At 42.1% G+C, this 27,382-nt stretch overlaps 2 protein-coding genes across 1 annotated transcript in view; both read left to right on the forward strand.

Moving 5' to 3' along the window:
- Asah1 (N-acylsphingosine amidohydrolase 1) overlaps positions 1 to 20,046 on the forward strand; it is a 31,433-nt gene extending 11,387 nt beyond the window's left edge. Inside the window, exons 2-14 of the mRNA NM_053407.3 lie at positions 1,872 to 1,918; positions 6,051 to 6,141; positions 6,904 to 6,990; positions 9,096 to 9,174; positions 11,314 to 11,388; positions 12,861 to 12,906; positions 13,871 to 14,015; positions 14,575 to 14,629; positions 14,736 to 14,817; positions 17,084 to 17,215; positions 17,310 to 17,433; positions 17,834 to 17,890; positions 18,913 to 20,046. Coding sequence (NP_445859.2) covers positions 1,872 to 1,918; positions 6,051 to 6,141; positions 6,904 to 6,990; positions 9,096 to 9,174; positions 11,314 to 11,388; positions 12,861 to 12,906; positions 13,871 to 14,015; positions 14,575 to 14,629; positions 14,736 to 14,817; positions 17,084 to 17,215; positions 17,310 to 17,433; positions 17,834 to 17,890; positions 18,913 to 19,002 — 1,110 coding nt within the window. The 3' untranslated portion in view covers positions 19,003 to 20,046. The remainder of the gene's footprint in view (positions 1 to 1,871; positions 1,919 to 6,050; positions 6,142 to 6,903; positions 6,991 to 9,095; positions 9,175 to 11,313; positions 11,389 to 12,860; positions 12,907 to 13,870; positions 14,016 to 14,574; positions 14,630 to 14,735; positions 14,818 to 17,083; positions 17,216 to 17,309; positions 17,434 to 17,833; positions 17,891 to 18,912) is intronic.
- Erich1 (glutamate-rich 1) overlaps positions 1 to 27,382 on the forward strand; it is a gene marked incomplete at its 5' end in the record, with an annotated part of 52,793,804 nt that overhangs the window by 28,191,941 nt on the left and 24,574,481 nt on the right.

Consider the following 27,382-nt stretch of genomic DNA (forward strand, 5'->3'; position numbering starts at 1 on the left):
TTATACTACATGGTGACCTACAGGTAATCTAGGGCTACTCAGTAGGATGCTGTTTCAAACAAATTGCACCGCATTTAATGTAAGTTGTGGTTGTTGTGTGCAGTTTTTGTTGTCAGCGTTGTAGACTGTGAACTTTTGCTACAAGCAGAAGCAGAGATCCGTCCCTTCAGTAGAACAGCCTGGGGACAGCCGGGAACACAAAAGTTTTGTCCATTTTCTTTGAGGTCTTAGCTGAGGTTGAAACATTTTTTGAGCAAGAACTTTTACAATCAGTATTATTTAACACAAAGGACTTTTTGCTACAGACTTCTTAATACTGTATCTTAAAAGCTCACTGGAAACGTGTTTAAACAAGAAACTATCCATTTTGGCGACAGTGAAATGACTCTACAAATGTGCCATGCTGGCAAAGTCAAGTGTGAGACGTCCACTGCTCAGTGCTCAGCAGAGACAGTCTATGCTCCACCTGTGCACAAAGTGGTTCCCTCTGCCTCTCTGCCTCCTGTTATTGCAGATCTGGGCATTTCCTTTCCTTTCCAAGTCTCTGATCACTAGAGGCCAGGAGATAAACATGCTTGCTACATGGAAGAAGTAACAAGAGTCATTAATTGGCATGAAGGTTTTTTGGATGATTTTGTGTTAGGGGAAAATTCAATTTTGCTACTAACTATGAACGGTCACCCTTGATCCAGCCTCATTCATTCACTGTCCCCAGCAGTGACCTCAGTGTTGGGACTGCCCTCCTATCAGGGAACACAGTGTGGCATTGAGAAGGCACAGATAATTAATTACTAATACACCATCTTCTAGTGGAGATGTGTGTCAATATGGAACCGTATGGGAGGAGATGGCTGTGTTCTACAGGAAGTTGATGACACTGTACAGCAAGAGTTGGGGCAGCGGGGAGGAGGGGAAGCAAGTATCTGGATTGGATTTTAGAAGTTCACCAGGTCAGAGCGTGGGTGTTCTGGGGAGAGGACGGATGTACAGGATGGCAGCAAGGGAGGATTGGGAAGTGTTTGCTGATACCCGTGCTATTAGGAGTGATGGTAGGTTATGGCCAGATTAGTAAATGCCTTATGCACTGTGCCCTGCAAATCTGGTTTGAGATGCCAATCTCAGGTCACGCGGCCATAGAGTTGCCTCAGAGATCAAAATAAAGCTCCTTCCCATCAAGCCTCTGACTCTGGGTGATTAGCTGTGTTACCACGTAGAGATATGTCCCATCTCCATTCACACTTCTTTACTCAGTATAACAATGTAAAATACAATGTAACACCTTGCCTTTGTGTAAACTGAGAGGAAACAGTGAGGATCTGGGGATTTGAGAGGTGAGGCTTTTATTTTAAAATGCTGGTGCCAGGTGATAACACAGAAGGAAGAGTGCATACTTCTCTCACAGAGGATGGGGTTCAGGTCAGCACCCACATGGTAGCTCACAACCATCTGTAGCTTCAGGTCTTGGGGATTCCTCCATTCTCTTCTGATTTCCTCAGGTACCAGGCGTGCATAAGGTACACATGCATGCAGATAAAATGTTAAAATATATGAAATAAAATATTTCTTAAAAGGTATTGAATTCCAGTGGTTGGCACATATGCCTGTAATTTCAGTGCTCAGTAAACCCAGGCAGGAGGATGATGATTTTGAGGTCGGCATGAATGCGCTACAAAATAATAAATTTGAAGCCAGCCTGACTTATATAGGGAGGGAGACCCTATCTCAAGCAAAAATAGTGAAACAGTTTAAGAGGATGTTTTTTTCGTAATTATACTTTTTCAAAAAGCTCCTTCAACTAGAAAGCATTTATAATTTTGTGAAATGTTTATTTTTATTTGTTTTGTTTTGTTTTTTTTTTTTTTTTTTTTTAGTGGACAGAAGATTGCAGAAAATCAACTTATCCTCCTTCTGGACCAACGTGAGTGAGCTCAGATGATGAAACCACTGTCCTGTGCACATCCTGTTCTTTATAGTAATCTTCTAGAAATAATAGAGGTAAAAGAAACCCAAGCCAGCTCTTCCACCTGGAGACAAGGTTTGGTTCCCTTATATGTGTGTCGTATTTATATGACTAAGGCAGAAATGAAGGTAATCTGATTAAAATGTCTATTTCTTGCCCATGAAATTATTAGGAAAACAAAGGTTTCCTGCGCATCACCAAACCACTCTGTCCCCTCAGGAGCACTCTTGCTCTGTGACAAACAGGGATTGTATCACACCCACTGAGCTGTGGTACTCTGTGGTGCCTGTATATAAGCCCTCCGACTGCACTGGAATGTGTGGAACCTGTATATGAAAGAGTGGAGAAATAAACCTTGACTTGATAAAGCTTTCAGGCAAAGGAAGATCGAAAGCCCTAGGACAAGGCTGAAGCTACGGTTTATTTTCGTCTAACAGTTTCAGTTCACATTTCCATCTTTCCAACTCTTAGAGATGGATTAAGTCTCAGAAATATGCCATGCTAGGCGAGAGGCCCAGAGGGAACAGGACGCAGGAAGGAGGAAAGAAAGGTGTAAGGAACATCTGTCTTTGGCCCCTGGCCTTCCCTCTCTCTACAAGTACAGCGCTGTGTGGAAGAAGCGGAGTATAGCCAAGACTTTGGGGTTTTGTAATGTTACAAGTTCCAACCAGCCCTTTTCCTAATGCATGTATTCTCAGTAACCTCTGCCGGTACCCTTGGGAGACTGGAGTGTCGCCGGTGGCCATCCCTTTAAGCATTTCTGATGCCCACTGACTGCTTGTATCTGTTGTGCTGTTTGTCCATGTGTGCGTTCCGTCCTTTGGATTGGATTGCAAACCACCTGCGGAGCCACGTAGGCTCAAACAGTATAGATCATGCAGTGGTCCGGGCATAGGAAATACCAGGTTTCAAACGACCAAGTGATGCTGTTTGTAGTAAAGTAGAAAATTATACTCTGCCGATTCCTACTGACGCCGTGTCAGTAGCTGTTGGTTAAGAGGAACTGAGATTACCAGCTTCCCTCTGTACACTCCCCTATGTGAAGATGTAGGAGAAGAGCTTCAGGCAAGGTCCTGTTCTCCATCATCTTGGCCTTCATGGCCTTCCTGGTTGTGTCTCCTGGCTGCTCTTACTGCCTGAACGTTTAATGAGTACTAAAGGCCTTTCCCCTACCACCTTATAAATGTAAGATAGATGATAGGTAGGTAGGTAGGTAGGTAGATAGATAGATAGATAGATAGATAGATAGATAGATAGATAGATAGATAGATGATAGTTAGATGATAGATAGATGATAGATAGATGATTGATAGATAGATAGATAGATAGATAGATAGATAGATAGATAGATAGATAGATATCTGAGACTACATTATAAAGTGGAAACCTTCCCTGATTAAACATAATGCAGCTTGCTACTCTGTGTGTGTTTGTGTGTGTGTGTGTGTGTGTGTGTGTGTGTGTGCACGCTGTACACGCGTGCGTACGTGTTTTTTCTCTTTGCTTGCGATTTCTACTGTTATTTCTTCCTGTTTCACTACCTCATCCTTCCACACTGAAATCCTCTGCCCTGTTCCTAACCTTTTCTTTTCTGAACTGCACGGCAACAGCTCTTGACATCTGGGAGATGTCATTTGCGTACCTTTAATTGATGAGTGTCTTCATGGCCCTGTGAGGTCATCCTTTTCAGCCAAGTGCATGGGTCTTGGTGGCCTGCAGCAGCAACTGTGAGGGAGGAAGGAGGCAGGGACACCTGTTCGTCTGGCCTGACCAGTCCCAGGTGTGCAGATGTCTAGGAACTCAGAGCCACACCACCCTGCAGCAGCACCGGCAGGCATCCCATTAAGCGATTCTTCTGCTGCTCCTTAGTGCTCTGCACCTGCGCTCCATGTGCGCTTGCGCCCCATGTGGCGCTCCCGTCGAGTTTACAAGCCACCTGGAGAGCCAGGAGGGTTCCGATGCCATTACGATTGCAGTGACTGGGCTTTGCAAATGCTAAATCTCAAATTGACATGACAGTTACCGTGTTTATGGTACAGTAGCAAAACCTCCTACGGAAGTCTCTACTACTCACAAATGCTAAGTACTTTCTACACATTTCATGTAACCTCCACTGCCCGCATGAGGTGGACACCTTTTGTGTCCATAGGAAATAGAGGGACAGCTCTTAAATACAAGAAGACCATAGAAAAGATACTTTATGTGAGAAAAATATAAGATTAAATCACGCTTTAATTATTAGAGTAACTCTCTTAAACCAGTTCTCAGAAACTTCTGATTACTGGAGGTTTTATTATCAGGGTTTCTAGTCCCACAGAAGTCTGATCCTCTCTGATAATGATCGTCTTACCTCTTGGTAAATGCTTGGGCCTGTCCAGTACTCAACTGAAGAAGACTCAGGAATTTATAGAAGGCAGTTGGGATGCACGGTTTCTGTTAGATAGGACAGCGCCAGTCACCAATATCCATAGTTCCAAGAGCATAACGTGTCGTTACTGCAACTAGACCTGGAAATCCAAATGCCCAGCTTGCAGGAAGGGACGGTATAGTTCTATCAGTCCATAAGTGGAGTCCCGATCACTAAACTGTGGGACACAATTTTGCATGAGGAACATGATTAGAAGAAGAATTGCTATAATGAAAAGATTCCTCCACCCCACCCCAAAGAACTTCTAAGGAACTGAGGAACTTGAAAAAGAACAATGAAATTCATTCGCTGTAGTTTTATTTAATTGTATAGTTCCAAGATTGAGTGCTTTTTTTTCTGCGTCTAAATCATAACATGAATGGATACTGGCTAACAGTTTCATAAAACTTTACACCCATACCTGGATTCCAAGTCCCAACATGATTTAAAGAACCACATATCATAGTAGTAAAGTAAACAGAGTGACCCAGTAAATGACTTTCAGGAAATAACCCCTCCCTGACTGTAAGTATAAGTTTAGATAATCTGTTAAGAGCCAGGTAGCACTGCAGCACACATCAGTGTACCCTGTACTTTTCTCAAGTAATAAATGGCTCAGGTGATGGATGTTTTTCGATTTGGCTTTTAATCTAATAAGTCGTTGAATGCTGCACCCCTGAAACCTATTTCAGTTTGTTTAAAAGTATGAGAAGCTGGGGTGGTGCACGGCCGTGATCTCAGCTCTTGGTTGGAGCAAGGAGGATTTGAGGTTCCTGAATTCAAGGTCATCCTGAGCTACATGAGGCTTCATCTCAGCCTCTGCTCCCAAAATAGGCCGGAAAATGAAGCTGCGGTAGCAGCAGAAGCAACTGTATAGTTTGTTCACTAGGAATATGGCTACCTATTAATAATGGCTGAATATCGCTGCGTCCCCAGTAACAGAGATTGCCAAGTGTGTGAGTAGGAACTTGAGAGTGCTCATGACAGAATAGACAGGTAAGAGTGCACAAGAGGACTGGGAAAGATGAGTTTGCCTTGGAGAATCAGAGGCCATCATGGGAAGCTTGTATTGTTACCACTCTGGGCTTACAAGGTGACCTCACTGAAGCTATAACAAGAGAACAATTTGGCAATGGTGTTTCACTGACAGAGCATTGCAGACTAGAAACCCAAGTGCTGAAGTGTCCTAGTGTCTAGACAGTCTAGTGTCCTGGGCCTAAACTAAATTATTACAAATAGTTAGGAAAAAACCCAAAGTAGGTATTTTCTGACAGCAGTATTTTAAGTTGTAGCCTAAGTCACAATTGACTGACATATCACCAAGTCATATTAACTTTCCAGAAAGTATAATCGTTCATTTGTATGATTTTTCTTTTTCTTATTATTTCTTTCTTTCTTTCTTTTTTGAGTCAGGGTCTCACAATGTAGCCCAGCATCCTGACCACCAGGATTCTTAGGGCTGGCTCAGAATGTGGAATTCTCTTCTGTGCTTTCTGAGTCTATTTCAAATTGCATGTGATAAGAGGGCTGAAGCACCAGGTGCCAACTCTGATTTCTTTGCAGATTTGAGTAACTAACTTCTATCCTGTTGCCATGACCATGTGTCTAGTCCATCCTTTCAGCTCTATAACCCTCCTTCTAAAAGTCACTTCTGCATTTCAAGATGGCGCCCTCTCATTGCAGCTATAGAGGACCAGTTCCGTGGTACACCATAAATCTTGATTTACCACCCTACAAGAGATGGCATGAATTATTGGCTCACAAGGCACCTGTGGTACGTTATAAGTGTTGGCTCTTCTTGTTCTGACTTTATGAAATATAATTCTGCCTTTTAAAAACTACTTTATAAGTTGCATATGGAAACCTACACGCATTATCCAAGTGCCTGGGGAGACTGTGGCGGGACAAGTGTTAGGAGTTTAGGGACCAGCCTGGTCTACATAATGAGTTCCAAGGCAGTCTCAGCTATAGTGAAACGCTGTCTCAAAAATACTACTAAGGGAGACAGAAAGATGGGTTGTCATTTGAGAGCACTTGAGGATACCCAGGAGCAGTTCACAGCACCACAGCGTAGCTCACACTCACCTGAGTGTCTACTTCAGTGGACTTCGATGCCCTCCTGGCTTTGTTTGGCATGAGGCATGCACATGGGACAGATACAGAAAACTCATACATATAAAATAAAAATAATAATCTTTAAAATTACTACTGAACGTTCAAAGGTATACGTTTGATTCTCTTTTACTGTGTATAGTAATTGACAGAGGGAAATATGTCATTTCCCTGTAGCCTTTTATAATTTTGGGGCTTAGAATTTGTCTCTCCTTCCCTTTGTACTCTTCCTTCACCTGAGTGATTGAGAAGCAGTGCTACTTTAAAGAGAAAACTGTGTTCGGATACTCACAGAAATCACTTTCAAACTGTGCTGTCCTGTTACATATTTTGAACAAGCCAGGTCTGCATTGTTTTCGTGACAGCAATTTTAATCTTAAATCTCAGTGCTTTATGCTTTTTTACTGTCTTATTTTTTTTTCAGTTGAGAACTTTAGTGAATTCCATCTCGAATTTAGTGAATGCATTTGTGCCAAGTGGAAAAATAATGCAGATGGTGGATGAAAAGTTGGTAAGAAATACTTTCTTCAATTAACTTTAAGGACACATAGATAAGCACATGAATGTAGAGAATTAAAAAAAAGAGAGAGATACTTGGGGGGCAGAGACACTGAAGCAGCAGCCACAGGGCCTACCTGGTCCACACAAGGTCCTTAGAGCAAAGGGAAAATGCACAGATTGCATCAAGAGCATGAACTGTTGAGCTCTTACAGTTTGGTATACACGTGTACTACCGAAAACCTAGTTTCTTTCCCCTTGAGAGTAGAGCTCAATGGTGGAGTACCACCATAAGTATGTCCGAAGCCCCAGATTTGATGCCAGCATGAGACAGGAAAAGTTTAGGCTTCAGAGTAACTCAAAGAGTTTTCTCTAAATAAAGATAAAAGGACATGTTCAGCCCAACTGTGTATTCTGTGGAGTCCATTGGTAACTGCGACCCTTGAAGCTCAACTGTGCTGAATGCTTCTTGTGGCCAGGCAGTCACCAAATCATTGCCTTCCCTGAGCCAATCCCCACCCCCAGCCCCAGCCCCAGTCCTGCAGGAAGACCGCATTTCTCAACGCCTGTTAAATATGAGTGACTCCAATGAGGTGTCAGGGACTGGCCCCAAACCTCCCAAGGTGTCCTCATCATCTTTCAGATTCTGCTGCAGGTGCAGGCCATGGAGAGGCCGGAAGACTCTAGAGCAGGCGCAGGGAACTGATGACTTCAGGAATGAATACTTTCTTAGCTGCAGGTCTGGTCCCTACCCACTGCTTTCTCCTTCAGTTGTAACAACAACAACAGCAACAACAACAACAACAACACAACCCATGAGACATTGCTACCTCCTCCAGGACAGAACTGCCCTAGTTGAAAGCTCTTGTCCTGGAGACTGGATAAGCAAATCTGGTCCTCTTCCCAATGACCCTTGCTAACCAGCAGGCCTGTTGTTCATGCTTGTCTTCTGACCTCTTTACCACAGTCATCAAATGCATTTCATGTAGCAGATTCACCCAGAATAAAAGTTGGTAGGAACTAAAAGGAAGTGAGTCCTCAGGTGCCCAGGACCAAAACCCTCCTCTACTCTGAATGTCAGTAGGAAGGCAGCAGGGCAGTTTATGCCACGGTTTAAAATCCGTTGTGCAGCTTTTGATCCCTTGAAATCACTGCATTTTAAGGATGCCTCAGTTATGCCGCTATGAAACTTTAGTTTTCTTATTTGGAAAGATAATATTTAGGAATAGTAGTTATTTCATACGGTGGCTGTGAGGACTATGACCTATCACTCTCTGTAAAGTGACATATTTGACACTTGTCGTTAAGTCATAGTTGTTAGGTTGGCTGGAACATTTCACTCCCACTGCTTTGAATTCACAGGGAAACAAATAGTATGCTTAGTGAGGTCACCTTATGCAGAAAACAGAATCTGAGCAGTGAGATAGCTTAGTGCCAAGCCAGATGTCTGGGGCCCATCACCAGAGCCTTTCTAGTGGAAGGAGCAAAGCAGCACCTACAAGCTGTCCTCTGACCTCCCACTTGCCTTATATGGCATGTGTGTGAATATACCCGGTACACAAATAAGTAAGCAGACAAAGTGAAAAGAGGGCTTTTCAGTCACATTGTCTGGGCGAGAGAATATAAATTGTGCCCTCAATGTTCGTGCTCAGTTGAGGTTGAGAATAAGAGGCAGTGTCCGTCATTGAATTTGCGCATGTGTTATTCCCACACTGAATCGAAGTGTGCAGCTTAGGACCAGCCGCTAATAGTGACAGACAGTTCTGGGAAACAGCAGAATGCTGTCTGTTTGCTGCTGAGCGTTGCAGGCTGCTGAAGAGTGAAGAAGAAACACTTTGCTCATTATGTTGATTAGATAGTGGGTCACCGTAAGCCATGCAGGTAGAATGACTCCAGTGCCCTCCTCTCTGGGAACTGGGCCAAAGATCAGGAGGAAAACAAAATCTGAGACTCCCAGGTCTTGTAGGAGTCCAACACGAAGCATTATATAGATTTCTTTAGAAATACACGATGTAAATGATTTAAAATAACTTATGCATTAAAAAAAAAAAAGCGTTCTAGTCAGAGAACCAGATTGCAAAGCAAGTGTTCAGGGTTCATTGGCTTCTTTCTTTTCAGCCTGGTCTGATTGGCAGCATTCCTGGCCCTTTTGGAGAGGAAATGAGGGGGATTGCAGATGTTACTGGGATTCCTCTAGGTAAAGTTCGCCTTGCAATGCTTAAAACATTTAATGAAACCCTGTGACATAATCGTGTTGAAGTTGGATGTCCTACATACAAGGAAATGCACAAACCCTAAATATATAAACAGCTCATTGAAGGTTTACACATGCGTTCATGCATGCATGCACGTCTCACGCATAAAAGGTGAAGGAAATTCCTGTCCTCCAAAATGCTTCATCTGCCCATCCACAGACAAGGCTGCCTCCACAAGTAACCAACCCTCTTCTGCGTTCACCCTGTTAGACATAAAACCGAGCGTTTGTGCATTTGCGGCACTCTCCTAACCCTGCCATTCCGGGTTCCTGACTATATGGTTGGTTTTCAGACTTTATTAACAGTGGGGCCAAAATCGATGTGCACGTGCGTGCGTTCCTGCTCTGGTTTCTTTAATGGGTGCATGCACTGATTTCTCCTGAACTGAACTCTTGAGCCACAGGGCAGCTAGGGATGCCCTCAGCCCTGTAAATTCTTCCAGGCAATTTCCTAAAGTGAACAGGATTGTTGACAGCATAACATGAGAAATTAAATTTTCTCACATTGACACTACATTTCCCTGGTGAGCTGCTGACTTTTTTTCAGTTTGACTTTTTCTATATTCCTCAATTTTGGGGAAAGGCAAAACGTTAGTCAAGGATTCATCATATATTTCTAATTGATAAAGCATATACTAAAATTGATTATCTTTGTATCAGAGTGGCATCTTGACCTATCTCTGTGAACTTTCTTCTGTGTCTGTCGGTGTCAGTCCCTTGTGAACTCAGTAACTGAAGCTTTATGCTGTGTGTCAGCTTCTGCATTTTCCGGGCTGTGCTGGCCGTCTGCACTCCGTACGCTTTAGAATCAGCCTGCCACCTTGACAGTCAATGTTATAAATGACATTAGAATATCACAAATATATTTAATGACACCTCTGCTTAAGTATTGGTTTCTCAAAGGCATCTCTTTAATTTTGGGAGAAAAGATCTTATGTATCGTTCATCAAATTATTCTATATTATTATATATCTAGATATAATAATTCTATAATATATTCTAAATTATTATATATCATTTATTAAATTAGGTAGTGATTTTTGGGGGGCCTACTAATTTCTATTTTCATGGATCACCTTCCCCCTTTTTAAGTCACTGCTATGTAGCCAGGCTGGCCTCAGTTTCAGGGCCTGCTCCTGCTTGGGGGGCAGTGGGATTCTGGGCATGCACAGCCCCGCCCAGCTCTTGAAAGATTTCACTTTCAGTTTTTCAGTTTGTATCATTTGTTGGAAAATGCTTTGCTCACTAAAACCAATCAAAGCCATCAAGTCAGCATTTTATGTAACCAGCAGTGCTTTTCACAGGAGAGCTAGTGGAAATTTTCCGTTTTTTCTCAACAGACTTGGCTAGTGCTTTCGTTCCTTTTGCTTCACTAAATAATGGGTTTTTTGTAAGGACCAGTGAGTTTGATCAACAAGTAAAGGACTTGTGATAAGCCTTACAACCTAAGTTCTAGATTCCTGGGACTCACATTTTTCTTCTCACCACATGTGCACCATGCAAAACTTACACTTACAGTGACACACACATACATATGTATGTGTACACATTAATAAATGCACATTTAAATAGACACAAAAATAGTATAACTGCTGGGGAGTGGTGACACACACCTTTAGTCCCAGTACTTGGGAGGCAGAGGAAGCCAATCCCTGAGTTTGAGGCTGGCCTGATCTACAGAGTCAGTTCCAGGGCAGCAGCCAGGGCTACACAGAGAAACCCTGTGTCAAAAAAAAAAAAAAAAACTTAAAAAGATAACATATGGGGGTTGGGGGGAATAACATACTGGAAATATATACTTTTTATGTGTCATCTACATGAGAAGAAAGTCTTATTATATAAAGAGCTATCACAAGTAATTACCAAATATAAATAACCCTAGGGAAAAATAGATTAATAGTTCATGGTAAGAGTGAGATTCATCAAAACATAAAGTGAAAATAAACTCGGCCGAGGTAAAACGTGCTGTGCACAGAGGGAGAGCGTTTAACTGCACCCCTTTAGATTAAAAGGTGAATGGCACTTTCCTTACAATGTCACGGTTGTTAACACTGTGAATCGCTGCCCTGTCTTTCTCCACAGGAGAGATTATTTCATTCAACATTTTCTATGAACTGTTCACCATGTGTACATCGATCATAACTGAAGATGGAAAAGGTAATTGGCAGGGCACATCATTCAGTGTGTTTTTGAGAGTCAGGTAGAGCATGTGCTAACTAGGCTTGCTATGTCTGTTGCATATCGTTTAGTATATCCCGGTAAATTCTTTTAAGTGCACTGAAAATTAGCCTTGTTTTAAGACCACTACAATGCTTATTAAACTTTAAATGAAATGTGTGGAAAATGTGGAAGAAGTACTCTAGACTAGAAACATTCTTTTTTAAAAAGGATCATTTTAGGTGTGTGAGTGTTTGCTTAAATGTGTTGTATGTGAACCACACGCATGTCTGATAGTCCAGGGGGCTGCAGAGGGCGTCTCATTGCTCACAACTGCAATTACAGTCAGTTAAACCTGCCACGTGGGTGCTAGGAACCGAACCTGTGCTGTCACCAAGAGCAGCATGTGCTCTTAGCCACTGAGCCACCTATCCCTCCAGCCTCACAGAAATGTTCGTGTTTGCTGCATAGTCCATTTATCCCACTCTGTAACTTAGCAGAAGTCCTCACAAGGGTCCTCTGTGACCTGTGCAGAGGCAGTGTCTTGGTCACTATTCTGTTGCTATGAAGAGACCGTGACCAAGGCAGCTCTTATAAAATGAACGTTTAATTGGGACTTGTTTCCACTTTCAGAGGCTTAATCCATTGTCATCACCAAGCTTGGCAGCAGACAGGAATGGTACTAAAGAAATAGCTGAGAACTTCACATACTGATCTCCGAGCAGGGGAGCAGGGGGAGGGAGAGGCAGAGAGACACAGAGAGAGAGAGAGAGAGAGAATCAGAGATTGCGAACCTGGGCCTGGTGTGGGCTTTTTGAAAACTCAAAGCCCATCCCCAGTGACACATTTGCTCCACCAAGGTCACACCTAATACTTCTCAAATAGGGCCACTCCCTGATGACTAAGCATCCAAATACATGGGCCTGAGGAGGCCATTCTTATTCAAATCACCACAGGCACTGACAGATGCTTTTCCAGAGACTCAGAACAAACAGTGTCTCATAATTTCCCAGCTAACACGCACTATGTATGAGAGCTTCACTTTCCTATCTTTTCCTGGCTGGACACCAAGATGCACGGCACAGGTGACTTGCCCTTCGTTCACCCTGACAATTGACTTACACCTAATACTTGAGATGCCCATCTGTAACTGGGTAAGTCATATTGTGAGGTCACATCCTGGTAGAATCGCTTTGTAGCTGTCCAAGGAATAACCATTGCTCTGTTTCCGTATCTGTATCTAGAGTCCTCTAACCTCAGATACTAGATACCGTGATATCTAATGTGTGGTAGTAATACCAGTTTGAACTTGTTAAGGATTTTTCTGGCTACTAGCCTTAACTATTTTACATTGCTTGGCGAAACCATTGTGGATGTAAATATTGACATCTGCCTGTGTCCATCTGTGTTAAGAATCCATTGTATTTTATCTTAACTGTAGATGCGTGTCTCTGTCACTCTCCTCTTCATAGGTCATTTACTACATGGAAGAAACATGGATTTTGGAATATTTCTTGGGTAAGTAAGCAACCTGACATCCTTTCACTACATAAGACTCTAGTGTTTCCTTGGTGAAGAGTAGGTGCCCCTCGTGTGCAGAAGACGACCAAGAGTGAAGCTGACTGGACTCCTTAGTCTTAGGAGGGCAGGCACACTGAGTACGCGTCTCAGTCTCTGAGGAGGCATAGCTCAGAAGTTACATCTACTGAACAGAAATTCTGACCATGCTTGAAGGGCACAGATGTTTGTTTTCATTTACTGCTTTAGAGAAGTCTGTCATTTTATGGCTTTTTAATTAGAGATCTTCATTTGAATCTAGGGCTCACTCTTTATGTGACCAGAGTTAATCAGCTTTTCTCTGCATCGAGTTTTACCCCCTGGAAAAAGGACAGAACCACCCTGACTTGGATGAAGAAGTTTATTCTGGCTTACAGTTCATAGGTTTCAGTCCATGGCCACCTGGCTCTTCTGTTTCTAAAGCTAATAAGGCCTCAGAGCATCGTGTTGGTTGGAGCAGGTTTCAGAGGAGGCTGCTCACCTCATCAAGTGCGGAATGCAGTAAAGACAATGGACCCTCCAAGGGTATTCATCCAGGACCCCGCCTCCTTCATACAGGACCCACGTCCTCCGTGTCCTCCTACGTTGTTGTTGTCTCCCGGTAGTCTCTCAGCTTATTAACCCATCAGTGGATTAATCTGATCACCTCTTAAAGTCTGACCTCTGAACATCAGTGCGCTGAGGACTGGGCCTGTAACATTTCAAATCCAAACCATAGCACACTCATAAAAAGTCTTGTTAAGGTTGATCCTAAGTGGCCAGGTAGAAAAAGCACCAGTAAACCAGACATAGTATCTCAGGCCTGCAACTCCAGCCCTTGGAAGGTTGAGTCAGGAGGATTACAAGTTTGTAGCCATCTTGGATGTCATGCCGGACTCTCACCTCCGTCTTTGTCTTTAATGTCAGTGACTTTTGTCTTTGTTAGGTGGAACATTAACAACAACACTTGGGTGGTGACAGAAGAATTAAAGCCTTTAACAGTGAATTTGGACTTCCAGAGGAACAATAAGACTGTGTTCAAGGCTACAAGTTTCGCTGGATACGTGGGCATGTTGACAGGATTCAAACCAGTAAGAAATATGTTATGTATCTTTATAAGCAGTTTTGTGTCCTGGTTTTACTGTCTGGGAGTCTAAGAAAATGAGGCCAGAAAAAGAATGTGAAGGTAGGCACGATGGCACACTTCTTCAACCCTAACACTTGGGAGGCTGATGTCGGCAAGTTCAAGGCCAGTCTGGCCTATATAGTGATGCCCAGACCAGCCAGGGCTACACAGTGACAAAGAGTTTGAAGCTCTACTTTATGCCCTTGTCGTTGTCACTTTGGAACTATGAGACATCATGGCACAGAAAGGTAGAAAGGATCTTGTGTCTGCTCCTTTGAGGATAGAAAGCATGTGACTGGCTCTCAGGGTCTCAGGGTAAGCGTGGGTGTCAGGCGTGAGGCTCTCGTTCACTTAGGCAAGTCACATCAGTTCATGGCTTTTTGCTCCTCATTTTTTTTTACAAAGCGTGTGGCCGCTGATTTCCTAACTCACACCGCATTCCCCTGTAGACAGGTACTACTGCATACTACTGTCCTGGCACACAGATCGGCAATTCTGACCGCATTGTTTTGTCTTTTTCTTAGGGACTGTTAAGTCTTACACTGAATGAACGTTTCAGTTTAAATGGTGGTTATCTGGGTGAGTGGAATGTCTGGAAATTCGATGGGAATCTCAGGCTTTGTAAGGAGGGCAGTAGTCCAACCTCCTCAGGCCTGTGACACTGTCTGCATTTCCTCTCTCCCAGGTATCCTAGAATGGATGTTTGGAAAGAAAAATGCCCAATGGGTAGGGTTTATCACTAGATCAGTTCTGGAAAATAGCACAAGGTAAGGTGACTTCTTGCTTTATTATCAAATATCTGTTATATAACCCATTAAAATATAAAAATATTTGCCAAGCCCCAGTTTCACATTCATTCAGTGCATTTCTTTGGTGATTCTTTGACACTTACATGGAATTATTCCTGTTTTCTGTGTGCTCTGTGCTCTCTTATCAAAGCGATGAATTTAATTATTTAGAGATATTAGAGATATCAACACTAGAAAAGGTATCCAAAAAAATTATTCCAAAAAATTATACCGTGTGCATCAGAAATGATATTCAGTAAAATCTTTGATGGTAATATAATTTCTTGCCATGGGAAAATTATAAATTCTATAAAGTAGAAGTTGCAGTCTGATGGCTGAACAGTACTGCATTGTCTTTAAGCACATATTATGTCTTGGACTAAATGAGCATCGATCTTGTTCTCTAACACTTTCCAGGGAATACAAGTTGGTTGTCTTCCTTGATTATCCACTCCAGTTCTTTTTTTTTTTTTTTATTCATTTATTATATACAAGTACACTGTAGCTATCTTCAGACACACCAGAAGAGAGAATCGGATCTCTCTACAGATGGCCGTGAGCCACCATGTGGTTGCCGGGAATTGAGCTCATGACCTCTGGAAGAGCAGTCGGGTGCTCTTAACCGCTGAGCCATCTCTCCAGCCCACACTCCAGTTCTTAATAGTCCTAATTTTCAAAGTTACTGCTCCCCAAGTTTGGAAAACTGCTCTCCAGCCTTGTGGTGTTTTGTATGTATGTGTACTTTTGTTGTTTTCTCGAGGCAGGATCTAATTTATTCTGACCTGGTCTCAAACTCACTATGTAGCCAATGATGACGCTGAACTGCTGATCAGTAGGCCTCTACTTTGCGAGTGCTATGATTAACAGACACACCCCCAGTTTATGTGGTGCTGTAGAGGGAACCCAGAGTTCTGTGCATGCTAGGCAAGTATTCTACCAACTGAGCCCCCGCCCCAGCCCCTCCCCAGCGCTGTAATTATATTTCCCTTTCTTTTGTTGTTGAATAAAATGCATGGGTAGAAACGCTAGAGCATGACTCTTGAGATCTCCTTCAGGTTAGGGGTCGTCCTAAAATTCCCACATACAGATCATTGGTCCTCCTAGATTACTGTTTACTACCTGGCTTTAAGACATGCTGCCTAGCACTTTCTCATGAGGTGCTTCCTCAGCCTTTCCCATGAAGCTCTTTTTTATCTAAAAATGCTTTGTTTCCAAGTATATGGTATGTAAAATATGTGTATATATATATATATATATATATTTACTGTAATATATCAAATCATTACCGTAAATAAATGAATGCACGTTAAAACCATTCATTAAAGTCAAAAGTGAATGTGCATACTAATGTCATGGTTGTACCTTTTATTTTATAAGAATTAAATCTGACTGAATATTTGTTACCACAGGATGTAGAGCATCCTCATTTTCAGAGTTGATTGTCAGTGTTCAGAATGCTGTTTTGAAAGTTCAGTCATAATCCGTAGCCAAATTTCATTTCACATTATTTTTTATTAAACCCATAAGCAACTCAATTAGAAAGTTTGAAAACTAGAGGCTGGAGCGGTGGATGGCTCAGTGGTGAAGAAGACGTGTTCTTTTAGAGGTCCCCCCTTTGGCTCCCACCACCCATATGGTAGTTCACAGCCACCTGCAACTCCAGTCCCACAGGCCCATGCCTTCTCCCATGGCTGCATACACGTGCACATACACACACACACACACACAGGCGTACACAAGTGCACAGTAGTATTTTTTAAAACCTCTAATGAAATTCAACCCAAGGATAAACTAGTTTTTTACTTACAATTGTGGAATAACAGTAAACATTATTAAAAGGGTTTTTCATAATTAAGCCATTTTTACACATGAGCAGAAGAACTAGGAGGTATGGTAATTCATAACGGCACATTTTATTCCAGCTGCTATCCTGAGTGTGGGCTAAATAAAGTGTTGGCCAGAGCAGAGCAAAGTGCACACTCAGAACCGAGGCTGCAGGGAAGTCGCACACGCAGCTCAGGACGGCACTCCCAAAGCGCTTCCCATTTAGTTCACACTAAATGTGATTTAGAACTCATTTTTGGTCACTGCACATTCAGAAAACTTTTAACTGTTGCTGTGTGTGTGTCCACATTCAGCTAAATAACTCCATAAGGGGCCTCAGGTACCTATTTCCCTTTAGTTTCTACAACTAACACACAGCACTCAAATAAAAATGCTTACTTTTAAAAATGTTTCTATACAGTTATGAAGAAGCCAAGAATATATTGACCAAGACCAAGATAACGGCCCCAGCATATTTTATCCTGGGAGGCAACCAGTCTGGAGAAGGTTGTGTGATTACACGAGAAAGAAAAGAGTCTTTAGACGTCTATGAGTAAGTATATTTGATAAAGCAAAGTAAGAAAAAACAAAAACCCAAGAGCCCAGGCAAACGTGAAACCTAAGAGGGAATCTCTTTTTGTATCTAGACTTGATCCTAAGCATGGCAGATGGTACGTGGTACAAACCAATTATGACCGGTGGAAAAACACCTTGTTTCTTGATGACCGCAGAACACCTGCGAAGAAGTGTCTAAATCACACGACACAGAAGGTACATGCGCACTGTCATACACAGAAAGACACTGTCCCCAGTAAGGTCATCTTGGTCCTAGTGTTCTCATTTGGTTTTGAGGGGTCTGCACCCTATTACTTGCTCTTGACACACCTATGGAGCTTTTGCTGTTGAACTTAAGGAGCAAATTTTGGCTGTAATTTTCCTTCCTTACACCAATGTCAAGCACCATTCTTTAAAGTTAAATACATTTCAAAGCCAGAGGAAAGAGGGGAAAAAAACGATACATTAGAACGGTCACCTTTGTTTCCAGCAGTGTTTAAGGGACATGGCTTTGAAGACTGAAAAATGTTTTAGTTTTTAATGACCCATTTGAATGCATAAATGCGACCAAAGTTCTGTATTTAACCCACTGAACACAATTGGTTTTTTATCTTAGAATCTGTCATTTGCTACCATCTATGATGTTCTATCAACAAAACCTGTCCTCAACAAGGTATGTACATACACACAAATACGTACAGCTTTCAGACAAGAATCTGCATATATGCTTTGTCTTTCTCTCTTGCCTTAGATCATTTCGAGCATATGCGTTGGGTCCAACTTCGGATTTATTATTTGTTTATTCATCAGTTCATGTTTTGAGGCAGAGTCTTGTATCCCAAAGTCCAGCCTTCAACTCACTTTTACCCCAGGCTGCCCTCAGACCTGCAGTCCTCTGCCTCAGCCTCCTGAGTGCTGGCGATGCAGGCAATCACCATCTCTCTCAGCTTTAACATCCAGCTTTTAAAATGCATTTTGAGTGCCTCACTTGGCAATGCTGTCAGTGTCGTTTAAGCTTTGCTTGCATGGCATTGGACTAAGTCTAGTTTGACTTTTCTGTGTCAGAAATTACACTGTATTGTTGATAAGACCTAAAGCTTGACTGGACAGCAGACCATGAGGTTCATTTTCAGGTCGAGCCTTATGTCTTACCAGGGTGGGGCATCTCTATAGCTTTATGTTTCCCTGAAGTATAAACGAGAAACCTAACCAGCCCACTTAGGATAGTCATTCTTTGTACAGAGGTTATTGATGGACAGTGCCCTGCCTAGCCCCTTCTCTTTGTTCTTGCCTGAGTCTTCCTAAAATAAACAGGCTGCATTGCCTCTGCCTTCTAGAACAAGCCCTTCCCTTTAGCATTCACAAATAACCAGGGACTGCCCTCCTTGATTTACCTCGGTCAAGCTACCATTTCTGCTTTGCATGGTGTTTCCATGTGTTTGCACGGTGTGGTGCACTGTATGGTCTGCATGAGCAGGAGGCATTGGTGTGTGCTTGTTACCCCATGCCTGCAGTTTTGTTTACTGTAAGGGAAATGGGTTGAGGGTAAGCACAGCCAAAGCCAAAGTGTTTACTGGTTACTGTTAAATATCATTATAAAGCTAGTCCTGGGGGTGTGGGGGGGGGCTAATATGTACACACAAATCTTAGACTTGAAAATATCTTTAAAATGAAAATAACTCTTTTTTTTTTCAGCTGACTGTATTCACAACCTTGATAGATGTCACCAAAGATCAATTTGAAAGCCACCTTCGAGATTGCCCAGACCCTTGTATAGGCTGGTGAGCACACATCAGCCAGCATACAGGACAGACATACTCAGACCTGAAGATGTGTTCTCCAGCATGCCTGGTCTCCTTCCATAGGCTAAGACTCAAGGCCTCTTGTCTTTAGTCATGATTGTCCTCATGTTTCTGTTGTTTACAGATGTTTTGTTGTTTGTTTGGTTTGATCACCATCATCACTTCCACTTATAGGTAAATCCTTTAAGGGACGCCATGTAGATAGAAATTGCCAGTTCATTTCACTTCGACACTGAGGAAGTGGTAACCTGACCTCTATGGAACCCATCAAGGTTCTCTGATGGTGTTTAATCCAGTGCCCTGTGTGATTAATGTAAAAGTCATTCACCTTTTCTTTTTTAATCTACATATTTATGTTTTTCTGTACACCAGTAGCTTTCTTTTTTCCTGGTTCTCTCTTAGAACCACCATGTCATTCACCTTTGCTGTTAGTGACAGCAGTGCAGTATCACTATGCTTGGCTGGAGTTCCTCAGATGGATATTTGACACATATTTTAATGGGCAATCAATAGACCTCTGACTCTGGAAATGGTATTTTGGAGGAGTATAAAATAACCATTATAAAAGCAGTATTTTTTTTTTAAAGAATAAGTGTTCTCTTTTTCCTAATTATTTTGCCTGCCAGTAACACTTCAAAAACTTGAGTTCAAGAACTTAGCACAAACTCATTATTTTAAATTCTTTTTTTCTTTTCTTTTCTTTTTTTCGGAGCTGGGGACCAAACCCAGGGCCTTGCGCTTGCTAGGCAAGTGCGCTACCACTGAGCTAAATCCCCAACCCGTTAAATTCTTATATGTATAATCAATTTAATGTTTTTTCCTTCTAATCATATTTTTTTAGATTTTCATACAATATAGTATTAACAATATTTTTCAGAAATCAATGTATTTATGAAAACTTCGAACAGAACTTGTTATCTTCCTAATTTTCACAATTGACAGTGAAATGTATTTTGTGGCAGACTGTACCCATTTAGTTTTGGACAGTCTCAGTTGTGTCATGATGCTCAATAAACAGTCACTGTCAGCCATGTCAGCATTCATGCATGCTGACTGGGTGTGTGTCTGTGTTGGTTTGAGGGTGGGGGGTTATTATCAAGAGATACAAGCTGAACATAATATCTAGATTAAACAACAAGGGTTATGCAAGTAGGTTGCTACACATATGACTTAAATGGTCACAATCTGCCATGACTAATACTTACCTCTTAACCCAGGAGTGTCGACCCAGTTTGCAGGCCTACAAAGGCAGCTTTTCCCCCTGAGACTGCACACAGCTGCTTCCGCAGTGCCAGCGTCACCAAGATTGTTTTAGAGAAGGAACATGAATTCATGAGGTTTTGTGTTAACGTAAGATACTAAGGTGGACAAGGTGGTACATGACTAAAATCTGAATTTGAGAGGTGTCAGCAGAAGAATCAGAAGTTCAAGGCCATCCTGGGATACATGGGATAGTCTTAAAAAACCAAAATAATAAAAATAGAATAAGATTTAATTAAATTTTAAAAAGCTTCCAATTTTGACCCTCTCCTAAGAATGAAATGAGGTAGAACTGATCCATTTGATGATATTCAGTAGGCCTTGATAGCATCTAACATTCTGATTGCTACAGACTGCTTGCCTAGCAGTAAGTCAATGACTTGGACTAGCTTTAGGTAGCATCGTTTAGAAGTGAAGCAGTTTGTAGACAGTGTATGTAGACCAAGCTTATTTATACGGTGCTTTGATATAGGTGCTTACATACAACTAGACTAAAGAGTGATGACCAGGAAAATGGTAGGCAAAGTGTTCACAGTCATTTCCCCTGCTTAATGTTCAGGGACATTAAGACTCAGATTGGATCCAAAATAGAAAATAAGTTACCTGCTATTAAGGTATTAATATTAATTAATATTAATTTTGGTTTTCTTTGGAAACCTTGGCTGCCCTCAAACTTGTGATCCTCCTGCCTCGTTCTCCAGAGTGCTGACACGCAGGCATGAGCCATCAAACTGGGTTTAGGAGTATGATTTAATATGGAGTCCCACACTTAACCAAGTACTCATCAGGTCCTAGGTTCAATCCCTAATACCCACAGACAGACAGACAGACAGTCAGTCAGGCAGGCAGGTAGATGATATAGATGGATAATAGATGATACATAGATGATATAGATAGATAGATAGATAGATAGATAGATAGATAGATAGATAGATAGAGGATGGATAGATGGATGGATGGATGGACGGACAGACAGCACTTATTGTTCTTGCAGAGGACCCAGGATTATGACCCGGTACCCAAATAATAGCTTACAACTTTCTGTAACTCCAATGTTAGGAGATCCAACACCCTCTTCTGGCTTTCACCAGTACCAGGCAATCATGTAATGCACATGCATACACATATGCAGAGGAAAATACAGATGAGTAGTATCTCCCTGAAAATAAGAGAGAGCTCTAGGAAAGCCCACCTTGGTAGCAGGTACACATACCCAGATCTGGGCATTAGGCTTTGTAACAGAACCAGTGCTACGTGCTCCAGCTTGTTTCTGAACAAACCCGTTATGCTTGAAGGCCTACTTGACAAGGAGAAAAGTTAAGGTTGAGTTGCTCAGTTACATGAACAGGAGGGATCAGAGTTGGGATTTGAGCCAGAGGTGTTCAACTCTTGAGCTTCTATCATGACACTATTTCACAACCACAAGTAGCACAACAAGCAGGCCTTCCATGGGAGGCTTCTGCTTGAGCTCCTGGGGCCCGAGCCACCAGGCTGAGTGTGCCATTACTTTGGCTTTGCCATCTGCTGCTTCTTCACAAAACACTTTGGCTTCTGTAGGGATCAGAAACCTTTTGAGATCAGAAACTTCTGATAATGTGTTATCTTAAGAGGACACATGGTTTCACTTTTACAAACTCAGGTGTATTTAGTTTTGGGAATTCTGAATTTAAGAATGTTACTCTTTCTGTGACTGACGCAGCAGTACATTAAACACCAAGTTCATCTTCCTTACGTCATTGAATTGCAAAGCCTAGGCACTTGTTTCTGTAATAACAGAGTATGTGAGTCCTTATTAGTGTAAATTTATTTACATTCACCATCTTAGAGTTGTGGATGCAGGATGTGGCAAGTAAATCCAACAGAACTTCATACTGTGAGGTGTGGCTGTCAGACATCAGTACAACTTGTCAGCCTTTGGGGATGTCCTCCCTCTTGGATTGGGAAAGCAAGGTTTCTTAGCCAGTTGCTGCCACAGAGCAGACTGGTGTGCTCGGGCAGTTTTCTATGGCCATTCTACATACCATGTGAAGATTTTAATCAGATGCTGAAAGGGTTTGCTTTGAATAATAAAGATTGTCTTTCTCCAGGGCAAAAGTCAGATCAATTGACTAGTAGACAGTAGCTCTCCAAGCACTTCTGGTAGTTTCCTCAGTTTGAAATGCCAGAGTTGTGGTACAGATCATGTGCAGTATAGCACCCACTTGGCTTATGCATTGTCTCTTTAGGGGACTTGGGAGGGAGGGCAAGCAGAACAGATGCAAATGGCTTATGCTTCTTGATATGACCAGAGGTCCTGCACTCACCAGGAGTGCCACCAACCATCAGGCTGTGTGGCAGGCCACATGAGGTTAGCTTGCAAGCAGTGTCAGATCCTAAGACTCTTCATGGTTCTTGTGACCTTGTGTTGCACCTATGCTACAGATGCCCCTTGAGATACTGCTCACTGAGCCCTTTGGAGCTGCTGGGCTAAGATTCAGGTATGTAAGCCCTTGGGACAACTGCCTCCTCAGAGGCTTCTCTGAAGGTAGGTCAAAGTGACTGATGTACCTTTCCATAGAAATCATGAAGTAAATTGATGTAAATCACTTGCCCTGTTGATCAATGGGGTCTGAGCCAACTAGGTTTTTATGTAGTGGAAGTCTACATAAACAGATCTAGCTTTCACCCTACCCCCTTCTTCTCTGAGGACCTCAACCTGCCTTAATAATGGTTGTGGCTCTTACTGGAGCAGTGACACCTGAAGCTGTTGCTTCCCTAGAAAGGCTGAGCAAGATCAAGCAGGTGTCTGAGACCTGGCCTTCTGAAAATGTCACCACTAAGTGACAAGAGGCCTATGGAGCATTTAGAAGAGTTTAGAGTTTATGGAACTACGCATACAGCACTTTTGAGAAATGAATGGGAGCTAGAGAGGCATTGGATCCTGGGAGATCTGGCCCAGACCACAAGTAGAACCTTTGCAGCTAACATGGAAGCGTCCGACTTGGTGGCTTAGACTGTTCCAAAAATGCACACTCAGTGGGGCATAACTGTTGGTAATCGGTAAGACTTTAAGTGTTTATTTACCTGTGGAAGAAAAGCCATTGGTTTTCTTTTTTCCCCCAATCTTTATTAAATTGGGTATTTCTTATCTACATTTCAAATGTTATTCCCTTTCCTGGTTTCCAGGCCAACATCCCCCTAACCCCTCCCCCTCCCCTTCCTTATGGGTGTTCCCCTCCCCATCCTCCCCCCATTGCCGCCCTCCCCCCAAGAATCCCGTTCACTGGGGGTTCAGTCTTAGCAGGACCCAGGGCTTCCCCTTCCATTGGTGCTCTTACTAGGATATTCATTGCTACCTATGAGGTCAGAGTCCAGGGTCAGTCCATGTATAGTCTTTAGGTAGTGGCTTAGTCCCTGGAAGCTCTGGTTGCTTGGCATTGTTGTACTTTTGGGGTCTCGAGCCCCTTCAAGCTCTTCCAGTCCTTTCTCTGATTCCTTCAACGGGGGACCTATTCTCAGTTCAGTGGTTTGCTGCTGGCATTCGCCTCTGTATTTGCTGTATTCTGGATGTGTCTCTCAGGAGAGATCTACATCCGGCTCCTGTCGGCCTGCACTTCTTTGCTTCATCCATCTTATCTAGTTTGGTGGCTGTATATGTATGGGCCACATGTGGGGCAGGCTCTGAATGGGCGTTCATTCAGTTTCTGTTCTAAACTTTGCCTCCCTATCCCCTCCTAAGGGTATTCTTGTTCCCCTTTTAAAGAAGGAGTGAAGCATTCGCATTTTGGTCATCCTTCTTGAATTTCATGTGTTCTGTGCATCTAGGGTAATTTGAGCTTATAGCCACTTATCAATGAGTGCATACCATGTGGGTTTTTCTGTGATTGGGTTACGTCACTCAGGATGATATTTTCCAGTTCCATCTATTTGCCTACGAATTTCATAAAGTCATCGTTTTTGATAGCTGAGTAGTATTCCATTGTGTAGATGTACCACATTTCCTGTATCCATTCCTCTGTTGAAGGGCATCTGGGTTCTTTCCAGCTTCTGGCTATGATAAATAAGGCTGCTATGAACATAGTGGAGCATGTGTCTTTGTTATATGTTGGGGCATCTTTTGGGTATATGCCCAAGAGAGGTATAGCTTGGGTCCTCAGGTAGTTCAATGTCCAATTTTCTGAGGAACCTCCAGACTGATTTCCAGAATGGTTGTACCAGTCTGCAATCCCACCTACAATGGAGGAGTGTTCTTCTTTCTCCTCACCAGCATCTGCTGTCACCAGAGTTTTTGATCTTAGCCATCCTGACTGGTGTGAGGTGGAATCTCAGGGTTGTTTTGATTTGCATTTCCCTTATGACTAAAGATATTGAACATTTCTTTAGGTACTTCTCAGCCATTCGATATTCCTCAGCTGTGAATTCTTTAACTCTGAACCCCACTTTTAAAGAGGGTTATTTGTCTCCCTGCAGTCTAACTTCGTGAGTTCTTTATATATTTTGGATATAAGCCCTCTATCAGTTATAGGAATGATAAAGATCTTTTCCCAATCTGTTGGTTGCCGTTTTGTCCTAACAACAGTGTCCTTTGCCTTACAAAAGCTTTGTAGTTTTATGAGACCACATTCATTGATTCTTGATCTTAGAGCATAAGCCATTGGTGTTTTGTTCAGGAAATTTTCTCCAGTGCCTATGTGTTTGAGATTCTTCCCCACTTTTCTTCTATTAGTTTGAGTGTATCTGGTTTGATGTGAAGGTCCTTGATCCACTTGGACTTAAGTTTTGTACAGGGTGATAAGCATGGTTCGATCTGCATTCTTCTACATGCTGACCTCCAGTTGAACCAGCACCATTTGCTGAAAATGCTATCTTTTTTCCATTGGATGGTTTTGGCTCCTTTGTCAAAAATCAAGTGACCATAGGTATGTGGGTTCACTTCTGGGTCTTCAATTCTATTCCACTGGTTTATCTGCCTGTCTCTGTACCAATACCATACAGTTTCTATGCCATTGGTTTTCAAATGTATTTTTAGCTTCTGAAATTTTCTAGAATGATTGTAAAATATTGCCTTATATTTTATCACATAGGTTGGGAGTGTGACTCAGTGGTAAAGCATTTGCCTAGTATGTGTGAGGTCTACCTAGGGTTCAACGTCTGGCATCACAAGATGAAAGTATTTTTAAAGGAAATTACTACCCAATACCAATAGATGGTTGAGTGACTTAGGCCCTGATAACTTTAGTTCAATCTGTGGTAACTATATGGCAAAGGAAGAGAGCAACTCCATGAAGTAGTCCTCTGACTTCCACATGTGTCATGGTGTACATACACACACACACACACACACACACACACACACACACTAAATGTAATTTTAATTACCACCTGGTTATGCTTCTAAATTTATTTACAGTACCTAAAAATTAATGTCAAGTTTGATAACATGTCTCTAATCTTAGAACGTCAGGAGTTCAAGGACATTCTCAGCTACATTGCTAGTTTGAGGCCAGCCTGAGCTAGCCTCAAAAACAAAAGAAACTGAAGATGTCAGTAAGACTTGGTCAAGAATTGTAGGTTGTAATTTCAGGCATAAAGCATGCTGATAGACTGTCTGGAAAGTCTGTACCTTTGAATATTAGGTGTATAGTTTCCTTCATACTTCTCATATTCATTTCATAATTTAAGGAAAATGTAATCAATTATTTACTATGTCTCCTCCGTTTACCTCAGCATGTGTTATAAATACTATTCCTTACACTTATTTATATGCATACTTTTTCACATGTGGTGGTCAGAGGACAACTTTGTGGAGCTGGCTCTCAGCCTCTCCCCTACCATGTGGATTATGGAGATAGAACTCAGGTCATCAGGCTTGGTGGCAAAACCCCTTACCCACTGAGTCATTGCATCATCCCACAAATATTTTACTTTTGTATGCATTGCATAGCATGCAAACAGGAAAGTGTTAGAATTCTGATTGCTTCACTAATGGGCTGACAAGTGACTTAACTGCCTTGTGGTTTCATATTTGCTGTTGTATGTTCGACAATGATTTTTCTCAGAGTTCCCTTAGGTTTAGGAATCTAGATGTAAAGTGTTTCTAAACTTTGCAGGCAGTTCAGAAGAAGCGAATACCTAGCATGGCCCAAGACTGTTACACTGCTATTCACACAGATGCATGAGTGAACCCAATAAAAATCTTGTGAAGTATTTAATGCACAATGAGCCTTTAATCCCAGAACTCAGGAAGCAGAGGCAGGCAGATCTCTGGGTTTGAGGCCAGCCCCGTCTGCAGACCTAGTCCCAGGACATCCAGGGCTATACAGAGAAACACTGGCTTGAAAAACTTAAAAAACAAACAAACAAACAAACAAGAAAAAACTCAAACAGAAGGACTTATATTTTAAAAACCAACCTTTTTGGGGTTGGGGATTTAGCTCAGCTGTAGAGCGCTTGCCTAGGGAGCGCAAGGCCTTGGGTTCGGTCCCCAGCTCTGAAGGAAAAAAAAAAAAAAAAAAACCAACCTTTTAAACCTTTTAGTGCCCCTTTTATTGCAGTGGTCTTAAGGCTTTGGTCTGTGATCTATACATACTGGGAGTCACATTAGTGGGTTATTTAGTAGTGCCAAGTCTACCTCAGATAAGATGGGATAAATCCAATAAAATTCACTTAGTTAAATGAGTAAACCTGGACTATTATTTCCATTCTTCATATTGTTCTTTTTTAGGTGTCTATGATATCCAGACATCAAACTGATCAGTTTGAAAACAGCTTCCTCTTTTCATCCAGCTTTATCTTTATTAATGTCTAATTCATACACTTTTCCTCCTCTTCCCTCTCTCCTTTTGCAGAGCTGATGATGATCACAGGCCTTTGTTCATGATAGGAACTCTCCTCCTGAGATGCATGCCCAACCCCTTCAATTCTTTTTGGCAGTTAAGCCTACTCGCTATCCTTTCAGTCACTCTTACCAGTTATGATCACAGTGGTAAAGCCAGTGGTCAGACCTCAACCACTCTGTAGGTTGTTTCCCCTAAATGGCTACTTTTAAAATGCAAGTAAATGTTCTGAAATCAGGAAGGGCACAGCATGTGGGCTAATATTGGTAAACTCTATTCACTTTTTCT

The sequence above is a fragment of the Rattus norvegicus genome, chromosome 16 (genome assembly GCF_021556685.1).
Source record: "Rattus norvegicus strain SHRSP/BbbUtx chromosome 16, alternate assembly SHRSP_T2T, whole genome shotgun sequence".
NCBI classification, from domain to species: domain Eukaryota; kingdom Metazoa; phylum Chordata; class Mammalia; order Rodentia; family Muridae; genus Rattus; species Rattus norvegicus.